The sequence below is a fragment of the Cherax quadricarinatus genome, chromosome 4, assembly GCF_038502225.1.
Source record: "Cherax quadricarinatus isolate ZL_2023a chromosome 4, ASM3850222v1, whole genome shotgun sequence".
NCBI classification, from domain to species: domain Eukaryota; kingdom Metazoa; phylum Arthropoda; class Malacostraca; order Decapoda; family Parastacidae; genus Cherax; species Cherax quadricarinatus.
In genome coordinates this window covers 49,230,705-49,252,586 of record NC_091295.1, presented here as the reverse complement: position 1 = coordinate 49,252,586, position 21,882 = coordinate 49,230,705, and the positions used below count along the sequence as shown (strand labels likewise).

The window sequence follows — 21,882 nt, the reverse complement described above, 5'->3', positions numbered from 1 at the left end:
TAGGCAAGATGCTACATATGACTGGATCCCTCCCTTAGACCTAACTACTTCTATGGCTGAGCTGTACTTATCCAGCAGCTCCTCTCTCCTGCCCTTCCCAATGTCATTACCCCCAGCACTAAGACAGATAGTGGGCTTGTTCCAATTACCTGCCATAATATTATCCACCCTGCTGACTATGTCACCAACACCAGCTCCAGGAAGACACACTCTCTGTCTGACCTTTCTGTCTCTGTTACAAAATGCACGGTCCATATATCTTACCTGAGAATCGCCTACTATTAAATTATTCTTACCTTGATTAGCAGGGGAATCAGTGGTACCTTCAACCTCACTAACCACTGAAGTACACTCGTCTTGGAGAACAGAGAATCGATTTCCTACCTTCACATCTTCTCTATGAACTCTCCTCATCTTCCTTCTTTCTGAACTGTGAACCACTTGCCACTTAAAGTGGCTGCCACCATCACTGCTGGTGACCATTTCCTCCTTACCAGCTAAATCCTTCTCACACTCGCTCCCAAACTCATCTATGCGAAGCTTCAGCCTCCTATTTTTCTCTTGAAGAAGTAGAATCTCCTTCTTCAACACTTGAACCTGAGATTCTAAAACACTACAACAAGCCATAGTGCTTGGTAACAGCCCACGCTAACTCCCAAGAGCTTAGGCAGGTATGACCACACGTGACCACTATCAAAGTAGTTAAGTGCTTTCTTAGTTAGTTAACGCCTATTCTGTGGGTGGTAATCAAAGGATCACAGAGGTACATAATGCGTCCAGGGAGTGGACTCGCCAAGGCTCATTTTATTCTTGGTCGTGGCGACAAGAGGAGTGTGCATCTGAGTGTTTATCTGGCCAAGGGTATTTAGAAGCCTCGAGGCAGAGCACTGGGCTACTGGCACTTCCTTCGAGCAACACGTGCAGCTGGTAGCCCAGAGAAGCAACACATGCAGCTGGTAGCCCTGAGGAGCAACATATGCAGCTGTGAGCCCTGTGGAGCAACACATACAGCTGGTAGCCCTGAGGAGCAACACATGCAGCTGGTAGCCCTGATGAGCAACACATGCAGCTAGGAGCCCTGAGGAGCAACACATGCAGCTGGGAGTCCTGAGGAGCAACACATGCAGCTGAAAGCCCTGAGAAGCAACACGTGCATCTGGAAGACCTGAGGAGCAGCACATGCAGCTGGAAGCCCTCGGGGGCAACACATGCAGCTGGAAGCCCTGAGGAGCAACATATGCAGCTGGGAGCCCTGAGGAGCAACACATGCAGCTGGGAGTCCTGAGGAGCAACACATGCAGCTGGGAGCCCTGAGGAGCAACACATGCAGCTGGAAGCCCTGACGAGCAACACATGCAGCTGGGAGCCCTCCCTGAGGAGCACCACATGTAGCTGGAAGTCCTGAGGAGCAGCACATGCAGCTGGAAGCCCAGAGGAGCAACATGTGCAGCTGCAAGCCCTGAGGAGCAACACATGCAGCTGGGACTCCTGAGGAGCAACACATGCAGCTGGGAGTCCTGAGGAGCAAAACATGCAGCTGGGAGCCCTGAGGAGCAACACATGCAGCTGGGAGCCCTGAGGAGCAACACATGCAGCTGGAAGCCCTGAGGAGCAACACATGCAGCTAGGAGCCCTGAGGAGCAACACATGCAGCTGGGAGCCCTGAGGAGCAACACATGCAGCTGGAAGTCCTGAGGAGCAGCACATGCAGCTGGAAGCCCTGAGGAGCAACATGTGCAGCTGGAAGCCCTGAGGAGCAACACACGCAACTGGGAGCCCTGAGGAGCAACACATGCAGCTGGAAGCCCTGAGGAGCAACACATGCAGCTGGGAGTCCTGAGGAGCAACACGTGAAACTGGAAGCCCTGAGGAGCAACACGTGCAGCTGGGAGACCTGAGGAGCAACACATGCAACTGGAAGCCCTGAGGAGCAACACGTGCAGCTGGGAACCCTGAGGAGCAACATATGCAGCTGGAAGCCCTTAAGAGTAACGTTAACATGCAGCTGGAATCCCTGACGAGCAACACATGCAGCTGGAAGCCCTGAGGAGCAACACGCGCAGCTGGGAGCCCTGAAGAGCAACACATGCAGCTGGAAGCCCTGAGGAGCAACACATGCAGCTGGAAGCCCTGGGGAGCATCACATGCAGCTGGTAGCCCTGAGGAGCAACACGTGTAGCTGGGAGCCCCGAGGAGCAACACATGCAGTTGGAAGCCCTGAAGAGCAACACATGCAGCTGGAAACCTTCAGGAGCAACACATGCAGCTGGAAGCCCTGAGGAGCAACACATGTAGCTGGAAGCCCTGAGGAACAACACATGCAGCTGGAAGCCCTGAGGAGCAGCACATGCAGCTGGGAACCATGAAGAGCAACACATGCAGCTGGAATCCCTGAGGAGCAACACATGCTGCTGGTAGCCCTGAGGAGCAACACATGCAGCTGGAAGCCCTGAGGAGCAACACATGCAGCGGGAAGCCCTGAGGAGCAACACATGCAGCTGGAAGCCCTGCGGAGCAACACATGCAGCTCGAAGCCCTGAGGAGCAACACATGCAGCTGGGAGCCCTAAGGAGCAACACACGCAGCTGGAAGACCTGAGGAGCAACACATGCAGCTGGAAGCCCTGAAGAGCAACACATGCAGCTGGAAGCCCTGAGGAGCAGCACATGCAGCTGGAAGCCCTGAGGAGCAACATGTGCAGCTGGAAGCCCTGAGGAGTAACACATGCAACTGGGAGCCCTGAGGAGCAACACATGCAGCTGGAAGCCCTGAGGAGCAACACATGCAGCTGGAAGCCCTGAGGAGCAACACATGCAGCTGGAAGCCCTGAGGAACAACACATGCAGCTGGGAGCCCTGAGGAGCAACACATGCAGCTGGAAGCCCTGAGGAGCAACACATACAGCTGGAAGCCCTGAGGAGCAACACATGCAGCTGGAAGCCCTGAGGAGCAGCACATGCAGCTGGGAGCCCTGAGGAGCAACACATGCAGCTGGAAGCCCCGAGGAGCAACAGATGCAGCTGGGAGCCCTGAGGAGCAACACATGAAGCTGGAAGCCCTGAGGTGCAACACATACAGCTGAAAGCCCTGAGGAGCAACACATGCAGCTGGGAGCCCTGAAGAGCAACACATGCAGCTGGAAGCCTTGAGGAGCAACACTTGCAACTGGGAGCCCTGAGGAGCAACACATGCAGGTGGGAGCCCTGAGGAGCAACACATGCAGCTGGAAGCCCTGAGGAGCAACACATACAGCTGGAAGCCCTGAGGAGCAACACATACAGATGGGAGCCCTGAGGAGCAACACATGCAGCTGGAAGTCCTGAGGAGCAACACATGCAACTGGGAAGCCTGAGGAGCAACACATGCAGCTGGAATACCTGAGGAGCAACATGTGCAGCTGGAAGCCCTGAGGAGCAACACATGCAGCTGGGAGCCCTGAGAAGCAACCCGTGCAGCTGGAAGCCCTGAGGAGCAACACATGCAGCTGGAAGCCCTGGGGAGCAACACATGCAGCTGGAAGCCCTGAGGAGAAACACATGCAGCTGGAAGACCTGAGGAGCAACACGCGCAGCTGGGAGCCCTGAAGAGCAACACATGCAGATGAAAGCCCTGAGGAGCAACACATGCAGCTGGGAGCCCTGAGGAGCAACACATGCAGATGAAAGCCCTGAAGAGCAGCACATGCAGCTGGAAGCCCTGAGGAGCAACACATGCAGCTGGAAGCCCTGAGGAGCAACACATGCAGCTGGGAGCCCTGAGGAGCAACACATGCAGATGAAAGCCCTGAAGAGCAGCACATGCAGCTGGAAGCCCTGAGGAGCAACACATGCAGCTGGAAGCCCTGAGGAGCAACACATGCAGCTGGGAGTCCTGAGAAGCAACACATGCAGCTGTGAGCCCTGAGGAGCAACACATGCAGCGGGAAGCCCTGAGGAGCAACACATGCAGCCGGAAGCCCTGCGGAGCAACACATGCAGCTGGAAGCCCTGAGGAGCAACACATGCAGCTGGGAGCCCTGAGGAGCAACACATGCAGCTGGAAGCCATGAGGAGCAACACATGCAGCTGGGAGCCCTGAGGAGCAGCACATGCAGCTGGGAACCCTGAGGAGCAACACATGCAGCTGGAAGCCCTGAGGAGCAACACATGCAGCTGGAAGCCCTGAGGAGCAACACATGCAGCTGGGAGTCCTGAGGAGCAACACATGCAGCTGGGAGCCCTGAGGAGCATCACATGCAGCTGGGAGCCCTGAGGAGCAACACGTGTAGCTGGGAGCCCCGAGGAGCAACACATGCAGCTGGAAGCCCTGAGGAGCAACACATGCAGCTCGAATCCCTGAGGAGCAACACATGCAGCTGGAAACCTTGAGGAGCAACACATGCAGCTGGAAGCCCTGAGGAGCAACACATGTAGCTGGAAGCCCTGAGGAACAACATATGCAGCTGGAAGCCCTGAGGAGCAGCACATGCAGCTGGGAACCATGAGAAGCAACACATGCAGCTGGAAGCCCTGAGGAGCAACACATGCTGCTGGGAGCCCTGAGGAGCAACACATGCAGCTGAAAGCCCTGAAGAGCAGCACATGCAGCTGGAAGCCCTGAGGAGCAACACATGCAGCTGGAAGCCCTGAGGAGCAACACATGTAGCTGGGAGTCCTGAGAAGCAACACATGCAGCTGTGAGTCCTGATGAGCAACACATGCAGCTGGAAGCCCTGAGGAGCAACAAATGCAGCGGGAAGCCCTGAGGAGCAACACATGCAGCTGGAAGCCCTGCGGAGCAACACATGCAGCTGGAAGCCCTGAGGAGCAACACATGCAGCTGGGAGCCCTGAGGAGCAACACATGCAGCTGGAAGCCATGACGAGCAACACATGCAGCTGGGAGCCCTGAGGAGCAGCACATGCAGCTGGGAACCCTGAGGAGCAACACATGCAGCTGGAAGCCCTGAGGAGCAACACATGCAGCTGGGAGTCCTGAGGAGCAACACATGCAGCTGGGAGTCCTGAGGAGCAACACATGCAGCTGGGAGCCCTGAGGAGCAACACATGCAGCTGGAAGCCGGGAGGAGCAACACATGCAGCTGGAAGCCCTGAGGAGCAACACATGCAGCTGGAAGCCCTGAGGAGCAGCACAAGCAGCTGGAAGCCCTGAGGAGCAACACGTGCAGCTGGAAGCCCTGAGGAGCAACACATGCAACTGGGAGCCCTGAGGAGCAACACATGCAGCTGGAATCCCTGAGGAGCAACACATGCAGCTGGAAGCGCTGAGGAGCAACACATGCAGCTGGAAGCCCTGAGGAGCAACACATGCAGCTGGAAGCCCTGAGGAACAACACATGCAGCTGGGAGCCCTGAGGAGCAACACATGCAGCTGGAAGCCCTCAGGAGCAACACATGCAGCTGGAAGCCCTGAGGAGCAACACATGCAGATGGGAGCCCTGAGGAGCAACACATACAGCTAGAAGCCCTGAGGAGCAACACAAGCAGCTGGAAGCCCTGAGGAGCAACACATGCAGCTGGAAGCCCTGAGGAGCAACACATGCAGCTGGAAGCCCTGAGGAGCAACACATGCAGCTGGAAGCCCCGAGGAGCAACGGATGCAGCTGGGAGCCCTGAGGAGCAACACATGCAGCTGGAAGCCCTGAGGTGCAACACATGCAGCTGGGAGTCCTGAGGAGCAACACATGCAGCTGGAAGCCCTGAGGACCAACACATGCAGCTGGGAGCCCTGAGGAGCAACACATGCAGCTGGAAGCCCTGAGGAGCAACACATGCAGCTGGGAGTCCTGAGGAGCAACACATGCAGCTGGGAGCCCTGAGGAGCATCACATGCAGCTGGGAGCCCTGAGGAGCAACACGTGTAGCTGGGAGCCCCGAGGAGCAACACATGCAGCTGGAAGCCCTGAGGAGCAACACATGCAGCTCGAATCCCTGAGGAGCAACACATGCAGCTGGAAACCTTGAGGAGCAACACATGCAGCTGGAAGCCTTGAGGAGCAACACATGTAGCTGGAAGCCCTGAGGAACAACATATGCAGCTGGAAGCCCTGAGGAGCAGCACATGCAGCTGGGAACCATGAGGAGCAACACATGCAGCTGGAAGCCCTGAGGAGCAACACATGCTGCTGGGAGCCCTGAGGAGCAACACATGCAGCTGAAAGCCCTGAAGAGCAGCACATGCAGCTGGAAGCCCTGAGGAGCAACACATGCAGCTGGAAGCCCTGAGGAGCAACACATGTAGCTGGGAGTCCTGAGAAGCAACACATGCAGCTGTGAGTCCTGATGAGCAACACATGCAGCTGGAAGCCCTGAGGAGCAACAAATGCAGCGGGAAGCCCTGAGGAGCAACACATGCAGCTGGAAGCCTTGCGGAGCAACACATGCAGCTGGAAGCCCTGAGGAGCAACACATGCAGCTGGGAGCCCTGAGGAGCAACACATGCAGCTGGAAGCCATGACGAGCAACACATGCAGCTGGGAGCCCTGAGGAGCAGCACATGCAGCTGGGAACCCTGAGGAGCAACACATGCAGCTGGAAGCCCTGAGGAGCAACACATGCAGCTGGGAGTCCTGAGGAGCAACACATGCAGCTGGGAGTCCTGAGGAGCAACACATGCAGCTGGGAGCCCTGAGGAGCAACACATGCAGCTGGAAGCCGGGAGGAGCAACACATGCAGCTGGAAGCCCTGAGGAGCAACACATGCAGCTGGAAGCCCTGAGGAGCAGCACAAGCAGCTGGAAGCCCTGAGGAGCAACACGTGCAGCTGGAAGCCCTGAGGAGCAACACATGCAACTGGGAGCCCTGAGGAGCAACACATGCAGCTGGAACCCCTGAGGAGTAACACATGCAGCTGGAAGCGCTGAGGAGCAACACATGCAGCTGGAAGCCCTGAGGAGCAACACATGCAGCTGGAAGCCCTGAGGAACAACACATGCAGCTGGGAGCCCTGAGGAGCAACACATGCAGCTGGAAGCCCTCAGGAGCAACACATGCAGCTGGAAGCCCTGAGGAGCAACACATGCAGCTGGGAGCCCTGAGGAGCAACACATACAGCTAGAAGCCCTGAGGAGCAACACAAGCAGCTGGAAGCCCTGAGGAGCAACACATGCAGCTGGAAGCCCTGAGGAGCCACACATGCAGCTGGAAGCCCTGAGGAGCAACACATGCAGCTGGAAGCCCCGAGGAGCAACAGATGCAGCTGGGAGCCCTGAGGAGCAACACATGCAGCTGGAAGCCCTGAGGTGCAACACATGCAGCTGGGAGTCCTGAGGAGCAACACATGCAGCTGGAAGCCCTGAGGAGCAACACATGCAGCTGGAAGCCCTGAGGAGCAACACATGCAGCTGGGAGTCCTGAGGAGCAACACATGCAGCTGGGAGCCTTGAGGAGCAACACATGCACCTGGAAGCCCTGAGGAGCAACACATGCAACTGGGAGCCCTGAGGAGCAACACATGCAGCTGGGAGCCCTGAGGAGCAACACATGCAGCTGGGAGTCTTGAGGAGCAACACATGCAGCTGGGAGCCTTGAGGAGCAACATATGCAGCTGGAAGCCCTGAGGAGCAACACATGCAACTGGGAGCCCTGAGGAGCAACACATGCAGCTGGAATACCTGAGGAGCAACACGTGCAGCTGGAAGCCCTGAGAAGCAACACATGCAGCTGGGAGCCCTGAGAAGCAACACGTGCAGCTGGAAGCCCTGAGGAGCAACACATGCAGCTGGGAGCCCTGAGGAGCAACACATGCAGCTGGGAGCCCTGAGGAGCAACACATGCAGGTGGGAGTCCTGAGGTGCAACACTTGCAGCTGGGAGTCCTGAGGAGCAACACATGCAGCTGGAAGCCCTGAGGAGCAACACATGCAACTGGGAGCCCTGAGGAGCAACACATGCAGCTGGGAACACTGATAATTAACATATGTAGCTGGGAAACGCTGAGTACCAACACATGCCACTGGAACCCTTAAAGTAAATGCTAAATATGTAAACACCTGCGGATAATTTATGCTTGAATTCCAAGAAGCTACAAAATAAAAAAAATAAAGACTGAGGTGGAAAGGTTGTGATGGTGACAGTGAGGTGATGGTGATGGTGGAGATGGTAGTGATGGTGATGGTGGAACTGGTGATGGTGGAGATGGTAGTGATGGTGATGGTGGAACTGGTGATGGTAGTAATGGATGGAGGGACGCTAGTTACCTGAGAGGGGTGGAGCCGGGTCTGGAGACATAGCCGTAAGGAGTAAACTCGTTGTGGGGGGTGGTGGGGGCAGCGCTCCCCGATGCCAGGGTAAACACCCCATCTCCACCATCCTGCAATGACGACACGACATAAGAACATAATAAAAAAAAGGAAGCAGGCGAGGATACATGATTATAAACACCTGGAGAATCCTAGAGGGACTAATCCCGAATTTGCACACAGAAAGGACTCGTTACGAAAGGAAAAGTCTGGGCAGGCGGTGCAACATGCCCCCAGTGAAAAGCAAGGGTGCCATGAGTACACTAAGAGACAACACAATAAGTGTCAGGGGCCCAAGACTGTTTCACTGCCTGGCTGTCTTCAAGAGGGAGCTGGACAGGTACTTAGTCAGTACCTAACCAGCCGGGCTGTGGTTCGTATGTTGGTTTGCGTGCGGCCAGCAGTAACAGCCTAGATGATCATGCCCTGATCCACCGCGAGGCCTGAACATAGACCAGGCCGCGGGGGTGTTGAACCTTGGAGCACTCTCCAGGTATACTGGCACATATAACAATTGTCCTACTCAAACCCGCTGCAGTAAGTCTATTTTCCCATATGAGGGATGTTCTATTCACGCTCAGTCATAAATCAGACACTGCAGTAGGCCTACTTGCCCATGATAGACAGGTCCTACTCATGCACTACAATATTCCTACTAATTTATGCTAGGGAGGATTGAAACCAAAGCATTCACGTGCATCTGTACATTCCGTGTGGACCATTCAACGCAAGGAGTAGTTGAAATTAAGACACATGTGCAACATCTGGGTATCTTTATTGTAGACGTTTCGCCATCCAGTGGCTTTATCAATACAAATTCTAGGACATAACTTGAAGAAAGTAGAACTATGTACAGAAGATGAGGTAATCAGTCCCTCAACCTTGGAGTAGGTGCGAAGAGCACCATAGTCGTGGAGATATTGAAGCAGAAGCAAGGAGCCTGGCTTCAATATCTCCAAGACTATGGTGCTCTTCGCACCTACTCCAAGGTTGAGGGACTGATTACCTCATCTTCTGTACATAGTTCTACTTTCTTCAAGTTATGTCCTAGAATTTGTATTGATAAAGCCACTGGATGGCGAAACGTCTACAATAAAGATACCCAGATGTTGCACATGTGTCTTAATTTCATCTTGTCGGTATTATATACCATTCTTGCGCAAGGAGTAGTGGAGAAGCGATCTTCAGCTCACTAACTGCTAGAGACCGCTACCTGCCTGCTGCAGTGTTCCTCCATTATTATGTTCATATGTTCTAACAGTAACTAACTAATCACTGAGTGAAGACTGCCAACATATCAGAGGACGCTTACGGCAGCATATAGCACTGAAAACCGCACCTGCTGATTATCAATAGTCACTGTACTTCCACACACAACCACACACACACACACAACCACACACACACACACACACACACACACACACACACACACACACACACACACACACACACACACACACACACACACACACACACACAGCCCGCAGACACAGTATAGTCTAGGTGGCCAAAGATTGCAAACCTCACTCAAGGAAACAAATCTTGGGGTGAGTATAACACCGAGTACATCTCCTGAGGCGTACATCAATCAGATATCTGCTGCAGCGTACGGGCGTCTGGCAAACCCAAGGATAGCGTTCCGATACCTCAGTAAGGAATCGTTCAAGACTCTGTACACCATTTACGTCAGGCCCATACTGGAGTATGCAGCACCAGTTTGGAATCCACACCTTGTCAAGCACGTCAAGAAATTAGAGAAACTGCAAAGATTTGCAACAAGACTAGTCCCGGAGCTAAGGGGAATGTCCTACGAAGAAAGGTTAAGGAAAATCAGCCTGAGGACACTGGAGAACAGGAGGGTTAGGGGAGACATGAAAACGACACACAAAATATTGCGAGGAAGTGACAAGATGGACAGAAACAGGATGTTCCAGAGATGGGACACAGAAACAAGGGGACACAATTGGAAGTTGAAGACTCAGATGAGTCAAAAGGATGTTAGGAAGTATTTCTTTAGTCACAGAGTTGTCAGGAAGTGAAACAGTCTGGCAAGTGATGTAGTGGAGGCAGGAACCATACGTAATTTTAAGACGAGGTACGATAACGCTCAAGGAGCAGGGAGAGAGAGGACCCAGTAGCGATCAGTGGAGAAGCGGGGCCAGGAGCTATGAATTGACCCCTGCAACCACAAATAGGTGAGTACAAATAGGTGAACACACACACACACACACACACACACACACACACACACACACACACACACACACACACACACACACACACACACACACACACACACACACACTCACAACACCGAGCACGTCACCGGAGGCACACATTAACCAAATAACTACTGCAGCATACGGGCGCCTGGCAAACCTGAGAATAGCGCTCCGATACCTTAATAAGGAATCGTTCAAGACACTGTACACTGCGTATGTTAGGCCCATACTGGAGTATGCAGCACCAGTCTGGAACCCACGCCTGGTCAAGCACGTCAAGAAGTTAGAGAAAGTACAAAGGTTTGCAACAAGGCTAGTCCCAGAGCTCAGGGGAATGTCGTACGAGGAAAGGTTGAGGGAAATCGGACTGACGACACTGGAGGACAGAAGGGTAAGGGGAGACATGATAACGACATACAAGATACTGCGGAGAATAGATAAGGTGGACAGAGATAGGATGTTCCAGAGAGGGGACACAGGAACAAGGGGTCACAACTGGAAGCTGAAGACTCAGACGAGTCACAGGGACGTTAGGAAGTATTTCTTCAGTCATAGAGTCGTCAGGAAGTGGAATAGCCTAGCAAGTGAAGTAGTGGAGGCAGGAACCATACATAGTTTTAAGAAGAGGTATGATAAAGCTCAGGAAGCAGAGAGAGAGAGGACCTAGTAGCAATCAGTGAAGAGGCGGGGCCAGGAGCTGAGTCTCGACCCTTGCAACCACAATTAGGTGAGTACACACACACACACAATCACACACACACACACACACACACACACACACACACACACACACACACACACACACACACACACACACACACACACACACACACACACACAGGAGAATAAGGAGAGTAGTCGTAGAGCCAGAAACGAATATGCACAGATAAGAAGGGAGGCCCAACGACAATATGAAAACGACATAGCAGTGAAAGCCAAATCTGACCCGAAGCTGTTATACAGCCACATCAGGAGGAAAACAACAGTCAAGGATCAGGTAATCAGGCTAATGAAGGAAGGAGGAGAGACAACAAGAAATGACCGTGAAGTATGTGAGGAACACATCAAGAGATTCAGAGAAGTGTTCACAGAGGAGACAGAAGGGGCTCCAGAAAGAAGGAGAGGAGGGGTGCACCACCAGTTACTAAAAACAATAGACATAGCCCCACTCCACAAAGGGGGCAGTAAAGCAACAGCAAAGAACTACAGACCAATAGCACTAACATCCCATATCATAAAAATCTTTGAAAGGGTCCTAAGAAGCAAGATCACCACCCATCTAGAAACCCATCAGTTACACAACCCAGGGCAACATGGGTTTAGAACAGGTCGCTCCTGTCTGTCTCAACTATTGGATCACTACGACAAGGTCCTAGATGCACTAGAAGACAAAAAGAATGCAGATGTAATATATACAGACTTTGCAAAAGCCTTCGACAAGTGTGACCATGGCGTAATAACGCACAATATGCGTGCTAAAGGAATAACAGGAAAAGTCGGTCGATGGATCTATAATTTCCTCACTAACAGAACACAGAGAGTAGTAGTCAACAGAGTAAAGTCCGAGGCAGGCACGGTGAAAAGCTCTGTTCCACAAGGCACAGTACTCGCTCCCATCTTGTTCCTCATCCTCATATCTGACATAGACAAGGATGTCAGCCACATCACCGTGTCTTCCTTTGCAGATGACACCCGAATCTGCATGACAGTGTCTTCCATTGCAGACACTGCAAGGCTCCAGGCGGACATCAACCAAATCTTTCAGTGGGCTGCAGAAAACAATATGAAGTTCAACGATGAGAAATTTCAATTACTCAGATATGGTAAACACGAGGAAATTAAATCTTCATCAGAGTACAAAACAAATTCTGGCCACAAAATAGAGCGAAACACCAACGTCAAAGACCTGGGAGTGATCATGTCGGAGGATCTCACCTTCAAGGACCATAACATTGTATCGATCGCATCTGCTAGAAAAATGACAGGATGGATAATGAGAACCTTCAAAACGAGGGATGCCAAGCCCATGATGACACTCTTCAGGTCACTTGTTCTATCTAGGCTGGAATATTGCTGCACACTAACAGCACCTTTCAAGGCAGGTGAAATTGCTGACCTAGAAAATGTACAGAGAACCTTCACAGCACGCATAACGGAGATAAAACACCTCAATTACTGGGAGCGCTTGAGGTTCCTGAACCTGTATTCCCTGGAACGCAGGCGGGAGAGATACATGATTATATACACCTGGAAAATCCTAGAGGGACTAGTACCGAACTTGCACACGAAAATCACTCACTACAAAAGCAAAAGACTTGGCCGACGATGCAACATCCCCCCAATGAAAAGCAGGGGTGTCACTAGCACGTTAAGAGACCATACAATAAGTGTCAGGGGCCCGAGACTGTTCAACTGCCTCCCAGCATACATAAGGGGGATTACCAACAGACCCCTGGCAGTCTTCAAGCTGGCACTGGACAAGCACCTAAAGTCGGTTCCTGATCAGCCAGGCTGTGGCTCGTACGTTGGTTTGCGTGCAGCCAGCAGTAACAGCCTGGTTGATCAGGCTCTGATCCACCAGGAGGCCTGGTCACAGACCGGGCCGCGGGGGCGTTGACCCCAGGAACTCTCTCCAGGTAAAACTCCAGACAAACCAAGTGCTGGACACAGTACACACAACCGATGAAGAAGTGAAGAGGCTTCTGAGTGAGCTAGATACCTCAAAGGCAATGGGGCCGGATAACATCTCTCCATGGGACCTGAGAGAGGGAGCAGAGGCGCTATGTGTACCCCTAACAACAATATTCAATACATCTATCGAAACAGGGAGATTGCCTGAGGCATGGATGACAGCAAATATAGTCCCAATCTTTAAAAAAGGAGACAGACATGAAGCACTAAACTACAGACCAGTGTCACTGACATGTAAAGTATGCAAAGTCATGGAGAAGATTATCAGGAGAAGGGTGGTGGAACACGTAGAAAGGAATGATCTCATCAACAGCAGCCAACATGGTTTCAGGGATGGGAAATCCTGTGTCACAAACCTACTGGAGTTCTATGACATGGTGACAGCAGTAAGACAAGAGAGAGAGAGGGATGGGTGGATTGCATTTTCTTGGACTGCAAGAAGGCGTTTGACACAGTTCCACACAAGAGATTAGTGCAAAAACTGGAGGACCAAGCAGGGATAACAGGGAAGGCACTACAATGGATCAGGGAATACTTGTCAGGAAGACAGCAGCGAGTCATGGTACGTGGCGAGGTGTCAGAGTGAGCACCTGTGACCAGTGGGGTCCCACAGGGGTCAATCCGAGGACCAGTGCTGTTTCTGGTATTTGTGAACGACATGACGGAAGGAATAGACTCCGAAGTGTCCCTGTTTGCAGATGACGTGAAGTTGATGAAAAGAATTCATTCGATAGAAGACCAGGCAGAACTACAAAGGGATCTGGACAGGCTGCAGACCTGGTCCAGCAATTGGCTCCTGGAATTCAACCCCACCATGTGCAAAGTCGTGAAGATTGGGGAATGGCAAAGAAGACCACAGACGGAGTACAGTTTAGGGGGTAAGAGACTACAAACCTCACTCAAGGAAAAAGATCTTGGGGTGAGTATAACACCAGGCACATCTCCTGAAGCGCACATCAACCAAATAACTGCTGCAGCATATGGGCGCCTATCAAACCTCAGAACAGCATTCCGACATCTTAATAAGGAATCGTTCAGGACCCTGTACACCGTGTACGTTAGGCCCATATTGGAGTATGCGGCACCAGTTTGGAACCCACACCTAGCCAAGCACGTGAAGAAACTAGAGAAAGTGCAAAGGTTTGCAACAAGACTAGTTCCAGAGCTAAGAGGTATGTCCTACGAGGAGAGGTTAAGGGAAATAAATCTGACGACACTGGAGGACAAGAGAGATAGGGGGGACATGATAACGACATACAAAATACTGAGAGGAATTAACAAGGTGGACAAAGACAGGATGTTCCAGAAATGGGACACAACAACAAGGGGACACAGTTGGAAGTTGAAGACACAGATGAATCACAGGGATGTTAGGAAGTATTTCTTCAGCCACAGAGTAGTCAGGAAATGGAATAGTTTGGGAAGCGATGTAATGGAGGCAGGATCCATACATAGTTTTAAGCAGAGGTATGATAAAGCTCACGGTTCAGGGAGTGACCTACCAGTGAAGAGGCGGAGCCAGGAGCTTGGACTCGACCATTGCAACCTCAACTAGGTGAGTACACACACATACACACACGCACACACACATATACACACAGACACGCACACGCACACAGACACGCACACACACACACACACACACACACACACACACACACACACACACACACACACACACACACACACGTACTCATATACAACATATACAACTGATCATCCAGCAGCTCTTGAAGGAGACGTGAGCAATAAGTGTGTGTGTGTGTGTGTGTGTGTGTGTGTGTGTGTGTGTGTGTGTGTGTGTGTGTGTGTGTGTGTGTGTGTGTGTGTGTGTGTGTGTGTGTGTGTGTGTTTTGCTGAAAAACACACACACATTCACTCTTGCCGCCACTCCACACTCAACACTTCTTGTTTGCTGATGACGCGAAATTAATGAGAAGAATAAGAAGACAAAGGGACACAGAGACAAGATGAACACCCTGCAAGACTGGTTAAGCTTCAAGCAAGAGCAACGTTGTGCAAATCGGAAAGAATCTAAGAAAACCAGATACAGAGAATAGCCTGGGAGGGAAGAACCTACAAAAAAACATTCAAAGAAGGATCTGGTAGTGAACATTACATCGAATTATCACCAAAGATGTACTTAAACTGCCTAACATCAGCATAAAATGCAAGGCTAATAGCAGAACTGCCTTTAGAACCTCGACAAAGGATCCTCTAGTACGTAGTAACTAACGTATAGTCGGCTTATTATAGGGCCTGCAGCACCACCATGAAGACAACGCCTGGAGAAGGTCCAGAGCTCAGGCAAGACGTGTACAAAAGCTGGAGAAGGTCCAGAGCTCTTCACAGATATTGTGCAGAAGCTAGAAGAGGGTCAGAGCTCTGGAATGATGATATACAGAAGATGATATATAAAATTAAGACACATGTGCCAGATCTGGATATCTTTATTGTAGACGTTTCGCCATCCAGTGGTTTTATCAATATAAATTCCAGGACATAACTTGAAGACAGTAGAACTATGTAACGAAGATGAGGTAATCAGTCCCTCAACCTTGGAGTAGGTGCGAAGAGCACTGTATTCGTGGAGAATCTCCACGACTACGGTATTGTCAGTATTGTATACCATTCTTGTACAACTTGTCAGACACTGCAACATCATGGAATCTTGAGTCTGAGGACATGTACATAACCTTCACGACTACGACAACTACTACTACAACTAACCCATCTCTGGGTAGGACCTACTTCCACTGGGGAATCCCACCTACCAGTGACTATGCCCTCGTCTGCTACACGTCCCATTTCCACCTGACGTTAGTATATAAGCGTCAGGCGCCTTGCTTCTGCTTCAGAATCTCCACGACAACGGTGCTCTTCACACCTACTCCAAGGTTGAGGGACCGATTACCTCATCTTCTGTATATAGTTCTACTGTCTTCAAGTTATGTCCTGGAATTTGTATTGATAAAGCCACTGGATGGCGAAACGTCTACAATAAAGATACCCAGATGTTGCACATGTGTCTTAATTTCATCTTGTCGGTATTGTATACCATTTTTGTACAACAAGATGATATATAGTCGTAGAGCTCTGGAGCTCTACGACTAGACGGGTCCCGGCACTTAGTGGTTTGAACTATAAGTTAAGTCTAAAGAAACAGAACCTCGGAAATGAGAAGCACCAGGGTAGACATGATAACGGCATAGATGATACTCAGAAACTTAGACAGGGCGGACAGGGACAGACTGAAGTGAGAGGCACAGAGACGAGAGGTACAGATGGAAGCTGAAGATACAGAAGAGTTGCAGGAATATTAGGAAACACATCTGCAGTCTCAGGCTGGTGAGCTAATGAAACACTTGAATGAGAATGAAGACAAACTTTATACACAGTTTAGAAAGAAAGTCTAACTTGCTCCTAGATAACAGGAACCAGTAATGCTGGTCGAGTAAAAGTCTTCCTCCTCCTCCTCTTCCTCCTCCTCCTCCTCCTCCTCCTCCTCCTCTTCTTCCTCCTCCTCCTCCTCCTTCTTCTTTTTCTTCTTCCTCTTGTTCTTGTTGTTGTTCTTCTTCTTGTTCTTGTTGTTGTTGTTCTTCTTCTTCTTGTTCTTGTTGTTGTTGTTCTTCTTCTTCTTCTTCTTCTTGTTCTTCTTCTTCTTGTTCTTCTTGTTGTTGTTCTTCTTCTTTTTGTTGTTGTTGTTGTTGTTGTTGTTGTTGTTGTTGTTGTTGTTGTTGTTGTTGTTGTTGTTGTTGTTGTTGTTGTTGTTGTTGTTGTTGTTGTTGTTCTTCTTCTTCTTCTTCTTCTTCTTCTTCTTCTTCTTCTTCTTCTTCTTCTTCTTCTTCTTCTTCTTCTTCTTCTTCTTCTTCTTCTTCTTCTTCTTCTTCTTTTCCTATTTTCACTGGGAAGCTCTAAACCCGTAGAAGATATAAAGGCTAGGAAATTGAAGGTGATCAAGCTTAATCCAAGGAAGGCCAGAGTACCTCCGGTTCCTTGCATCAAGAGCCCACCACCGGCACCAAGGACTCCCCTCCTTCCACCCTTGAAGGTATTCAGCACTTGTGCAGTGCCCGGGGCTTGATCACGGACGTTACAACAGCGACACCCACCACAGGCGTGCCCACCACAGACGTGCCCACCACAGTTTAACTGTAACTACTGGCAGGTATTATGAGCCTGTACATGATGGCATGCAGGTTCTAGTGTTTGGTTCTGTTGGAGTAACTGTTAAGAGTGGGTGGTCACGATGCAACAGTTAATGATGTGAACGTTCTTTAACGTTCCTCCGTTAGTTCTCCTTGTCCAGATGTTTTTATCAGAGGGAAACTACACGAACTAAAGTCACACACACACACACACACACACACACACACACACACACACACACACACACACACACACACACACACACACACACACACACACACACACACACATATTTGTGAACGACATGACGGAAGGAATAAATTCCGAGGTGTCCCTGTTTGCAGATGACGTGAAGTTGATGAGAAGAGTTCATTCGATCGAAGACCAGGCAGAAATACAAAGGGATCTGGACAGGCTGCAGACCTGGTCCAGCAACTGGCTCCTGGAGTTCAATCCCACCAAGTGCAAAGTCATGAGGATTGGGGAAGGGCAAAGAAGACCGCAGATGGAGTACAGTCTAGGGGGACAGAGACTACAAACATCACTCAAGGAAAAAGATCTTGGGGTGAGTATAACACCAGGCACATCTTCTGAAGCGCACATCAACCAAATAACTGCTGCAGCATATGGGCGCCTGGCAAACCTCAGAACAGCGTTCCGACATCTTAATAAGGAATCGTTCAGGACCCTATACACCGTGTACGTTAGGCCCATATTGGAGTATGCGGCACCAGTTTGGAACCCACACCTAGCCAAGCACGTAAAGAAACTAGAGAAAGTGCAAAGGTTTGCAACAAGAGCTAAGAGGTATGTCCTATGAGGAGAGGTTAAGGGAAATCAACCTGACGACACTGGAGGACAGGAGAGATAGGGGGGACATGATAGCGACTTACAAAATACTGAGAGGAATTGACAAGGTGGACAAAGACAGGATGTTCCAGAGACTGGACACAGTAACAAGGGGACACAGTTGGAAGTTGAAGACACAGATGAATCAAAGGGATGTTAGGAAGTATTTCTTCAGCCACAGAGTAGTCAGGAAGTGGAATAGTTTGGGAAGCGATGTAGTGGAGTCAGGATCCATACATAGCTTTAAGCAGAGGTACGATAAAGCTCATGGTTCAGGGAGAGTGACCTAGTGGCGACCAGTGAAGAGGCGGGGCCAGGAGCTTGGACTCGACCCCTGCAACCTCAACTAGGTGAGTACAACTAGGTGAGTACACACACACACACAGACACACACACACACACACACACACACACACACACACACACACACACACACACACACACACACACACACACACACACACACACACACAAGACTTGTCCCAGAGAAGAGAGGTTAAGGGAACTCACCCTGACAACACTGGAGGATAGGAGGGATAAGGGGGACATGATAACGACATATGAAATACTGAGAGGAATTAACAAGGTGGATAGGGACAGAATGTTTCGGAGATGTGACACAGCAACAAGGGGTCACAGCTTGTTCTGAACTCAAGTGAGTCACAGGGAAGTTAGGAAGTACTTCAGTCATGGAGTTGTCAGGAAGTGGAACAATCTGGAGAGTGATGCAGTGGAGGCAGCATCCATACATAGCTTTAAGAAGATGTATGGTAAGGGAGAGAGTGGGCCTAGTAGTGACCAGTGAAGAGGCGGGGCCAAGAGCTATGATTCGACCCCTGCAACCACAAATAAGAACATAAGAAAGAAGGAACACTGTAGCAGGCCTACTGACCCATGTGAAGCAGATCCATGTCCCCCCCCCCAGATTAGCCCAATGACCCATCTAGTCAGGTCACTTCCACTTAAGGAAGAAGCACGGCATCAGACCTAGTAGCACAAGCTAGTCACGTCCAACTCACACCCACCTACACCCACAAAATTAGGTCAGTTTTGTCCCCAGGATGTGACCCACACCAGTCGACTAACTCCCAGGTTCCCATTTTACTGATGAAGAACATAGACAACCGGTGTAAAGAAACACGCCCAACGTTTCTATCCTCGCTGGGAATCGAACCCGGACACTCACCGTGTGTAGCGACAGCTTTAACCACTAGGCCACGGGGCCTGGTAATAATAAGTTAGTACAAATAAGTGAGTACACACCCAGTGAGAAGACTGGACACGGAGCACATACCGGAGAAGAGAAACTGCAGACAATGTGTATGGAGAGAGAGAGAGAGAGAGAGAGAGAGAGAGAGAGAGAGAGAGAGAGAGAGAGAGAGAGAGAGAGAGAGCAGAGTGAGAGAACACATCTACCTCTACCAGAGAGAGTAAAATAGTTCAAGAACACTTTAGAAAGTGTATAATACGAGTGGGAGTTAACGAGGTGTTCACAATCAAGGCTTCTACTGTTATTGTGGTGGGTCGCTTGACCATGACAGTGTTACCACATCCACTCACCCACACACCATCCTAACAATGACACTGTTACCACATTCACTCACAGAACATCTTAACACCAGCGTCGCCACTCCACGTGCTGTGATCAGTCATCATTCCTTGTTCTCCAGGTGTCACAAACGCTGCACAAAGTAGATCATAATCTATCCAATTTGTGATTGACCAAGCGAGGAACAATGGAGTGTGATCACGCCCACGATCTTGTCAATATTTCAATTGTTGTGCTGTCTGCTTAAAAATTCTTACCATTGGCACTACCTGTGCCAGTCATGCAAGGACCAAACTACTTTACTGTTACCTGCTTGGCCAACCAAGCTCTTGCTGTCAGCAGCCGGCAGGCCTATAGTGGCAAATAGTAATAACAATAATAATAATAATAATAGTAATAATAAAATAATATAATTATAATAATAGAATAAAATAATAATAATAATAATAATAATAATAATAATAATAATAATAATAATAATAATAATAATAATAATAATAATAATAATAATAATAATATGATAATCATTTTCCCAAGAGAATGTCACACAAAATTATATATTGGAACGTAAAAAATACACAAATACGAAATCTGAATGGAGCAGACAAGGAAGACAAGACGAGGAAACAATGGTACGACTTCCCAGAGACTTGTGTCACGTGTTCCAGTGACAATGTTGTGCTACACTGACTGGTCAGTGTCCGGGGGACTGGTCAGTGTCCGGGGGACTGGTCAGTGTCCGGGGGACTGGTCAGTGTCCGGGGGACTGGTCAGTGTCCGGGGGACTGGTCAGTGTCCGGGGGACTGGCCAGTGTCCGGGGGACTGGTCAGTGTCCGGGGGACTGGTCAGTGTCCGGGGGACTGGTCAGTGTCCGGGGGACTGGTCAGTGTCCGGGGGACTGGTCAGTGTCCGGGGGACTGGTCAGTGTCCGGGGGACTGGTCAGTGTCCGGGGGACTGGTCAGTGTCCGGGGGACTGGTCAGTGTCCGGGGGACTGGTCAGTGTCCGGAGGACTGGTCAGTGTCCGGGGGACTGGTCAGTGTCCGGGGGACTGGTCAGTGTCCGGGGGACTGGTCAGTGTCCGGAGGACTGGTCAGTGTCCGGGGGACTGGTCAGTGTCCGGGGGACTGGTCAGTGTCCGGGGGACTGGTCAGTGTCCGGGGGACTGGTCACTGTCCGGGGGACTGGTCAGTGTCCGGGGGACTGGCCAGTGTCCGGGGGACTGGCCAGTGTCCGGGGGACTGGTCAGTGTCCGGGGGACTGGTCACTGTCCGGGGGACTGGTCAGTGTCCGGGGGACTGGCCAGTGTCCGGGGGACTGGTCAGTGTCCGGGGGACTGGCCAGTGTCCGGAGGACTGGTCAGTGTCCGGGGGACTGGTCACTGTCCGGGGGACTGGTCAGTGTCCGGGGGACTGGCCAGTGTCCGGAGGACTGGTCAGTGTCCGGGGGACTGGTCACTGTCCGGAGGACTGGTCAGTGTCCGAAGGACTGGTCAGTGTCCGGGGGACTGGTCAGTGTCCGGGGGACTGGTCAGTGTCCGGGGGACTGGTCAGTGTCCGGAGGACTGGTCAGTGTCCGGGGGACTGGTCACTGTCCGGGGGACTGGTCAGTGTCCGGGGGACTGGCCAGTGTCCGGGGGACTGGTCAGTGTCCCGGAGACTGGCCAGTGTCCGGGGGACTGGTCAGTGTCCCGGGGACTGGCCAGTGTCCGGAGGACTGGTCAGTGTCCGGGGGACTGGTCAGTGTCCCGGGGACTGGCCAGTGTCCGGGGGACTGGTCAGTGTCCCGGGGACTGGCCAGTGTCCGGAGGACTGGTCAGTGTCCGGGGGACTGGTCAGTGTCCCGGGGACTGGCCAGTGTCCGGGGGACTGGTCAGTGTCCCGGGGACTGGCCAGTGTCCGGGGGACTGGTCAGTGTCCCGGGGACTGGCCAGTGTCCGGGGGACTAGCCAGTGTCCCGGGGACTGGCCAGTGTCCGGGGGACTGGTCAGTGTCCCGGGGACTGGCCAGTGTCCGGGGGACTGGTCAGTGTCCCGGGGACTGGCCAGTGTCCGGAGGATTGGTCAGTGTCCGGGGGACTGGTCAGTGTCCCGGGGACTGGCCAGTGTCCGGGGGACTGGTCAGTGTCCGGGGGACTGGTCAGTGTCCCGGGGACTGGCCAGTGTCCGGAGGACTGGTCAGTG

The 21,882-nt window shown here is 51.4% G+C and overlaps 1 protein-coding gene across 5 annotated transcripts in view; it reads right to left on the bottom strand.

Moving 5' to 3' along the window:
- The window catches only part of LOC128684534 (uncharacterized), a 315,325-nt gene that overhangs the window by 85,356 nt on the left and 208,087 nt on the right, over window positions 1-21,882 (bottom strand). For all 5 annotated transcript variants that reach the window (XM_053770779.2, XM_070096520.1, XM_070096531.1 and 2 more), the window contains one exon: window positions 8,196-8,308. In XM_053770779.2, coding sequence (XP_053626754.2) covers window positions 8,196-8,308 — 113 coding nt within the window. The remainder of the gene's footprint in view (window positions 1-8,195; window positions 8,309-21,882) is intronic.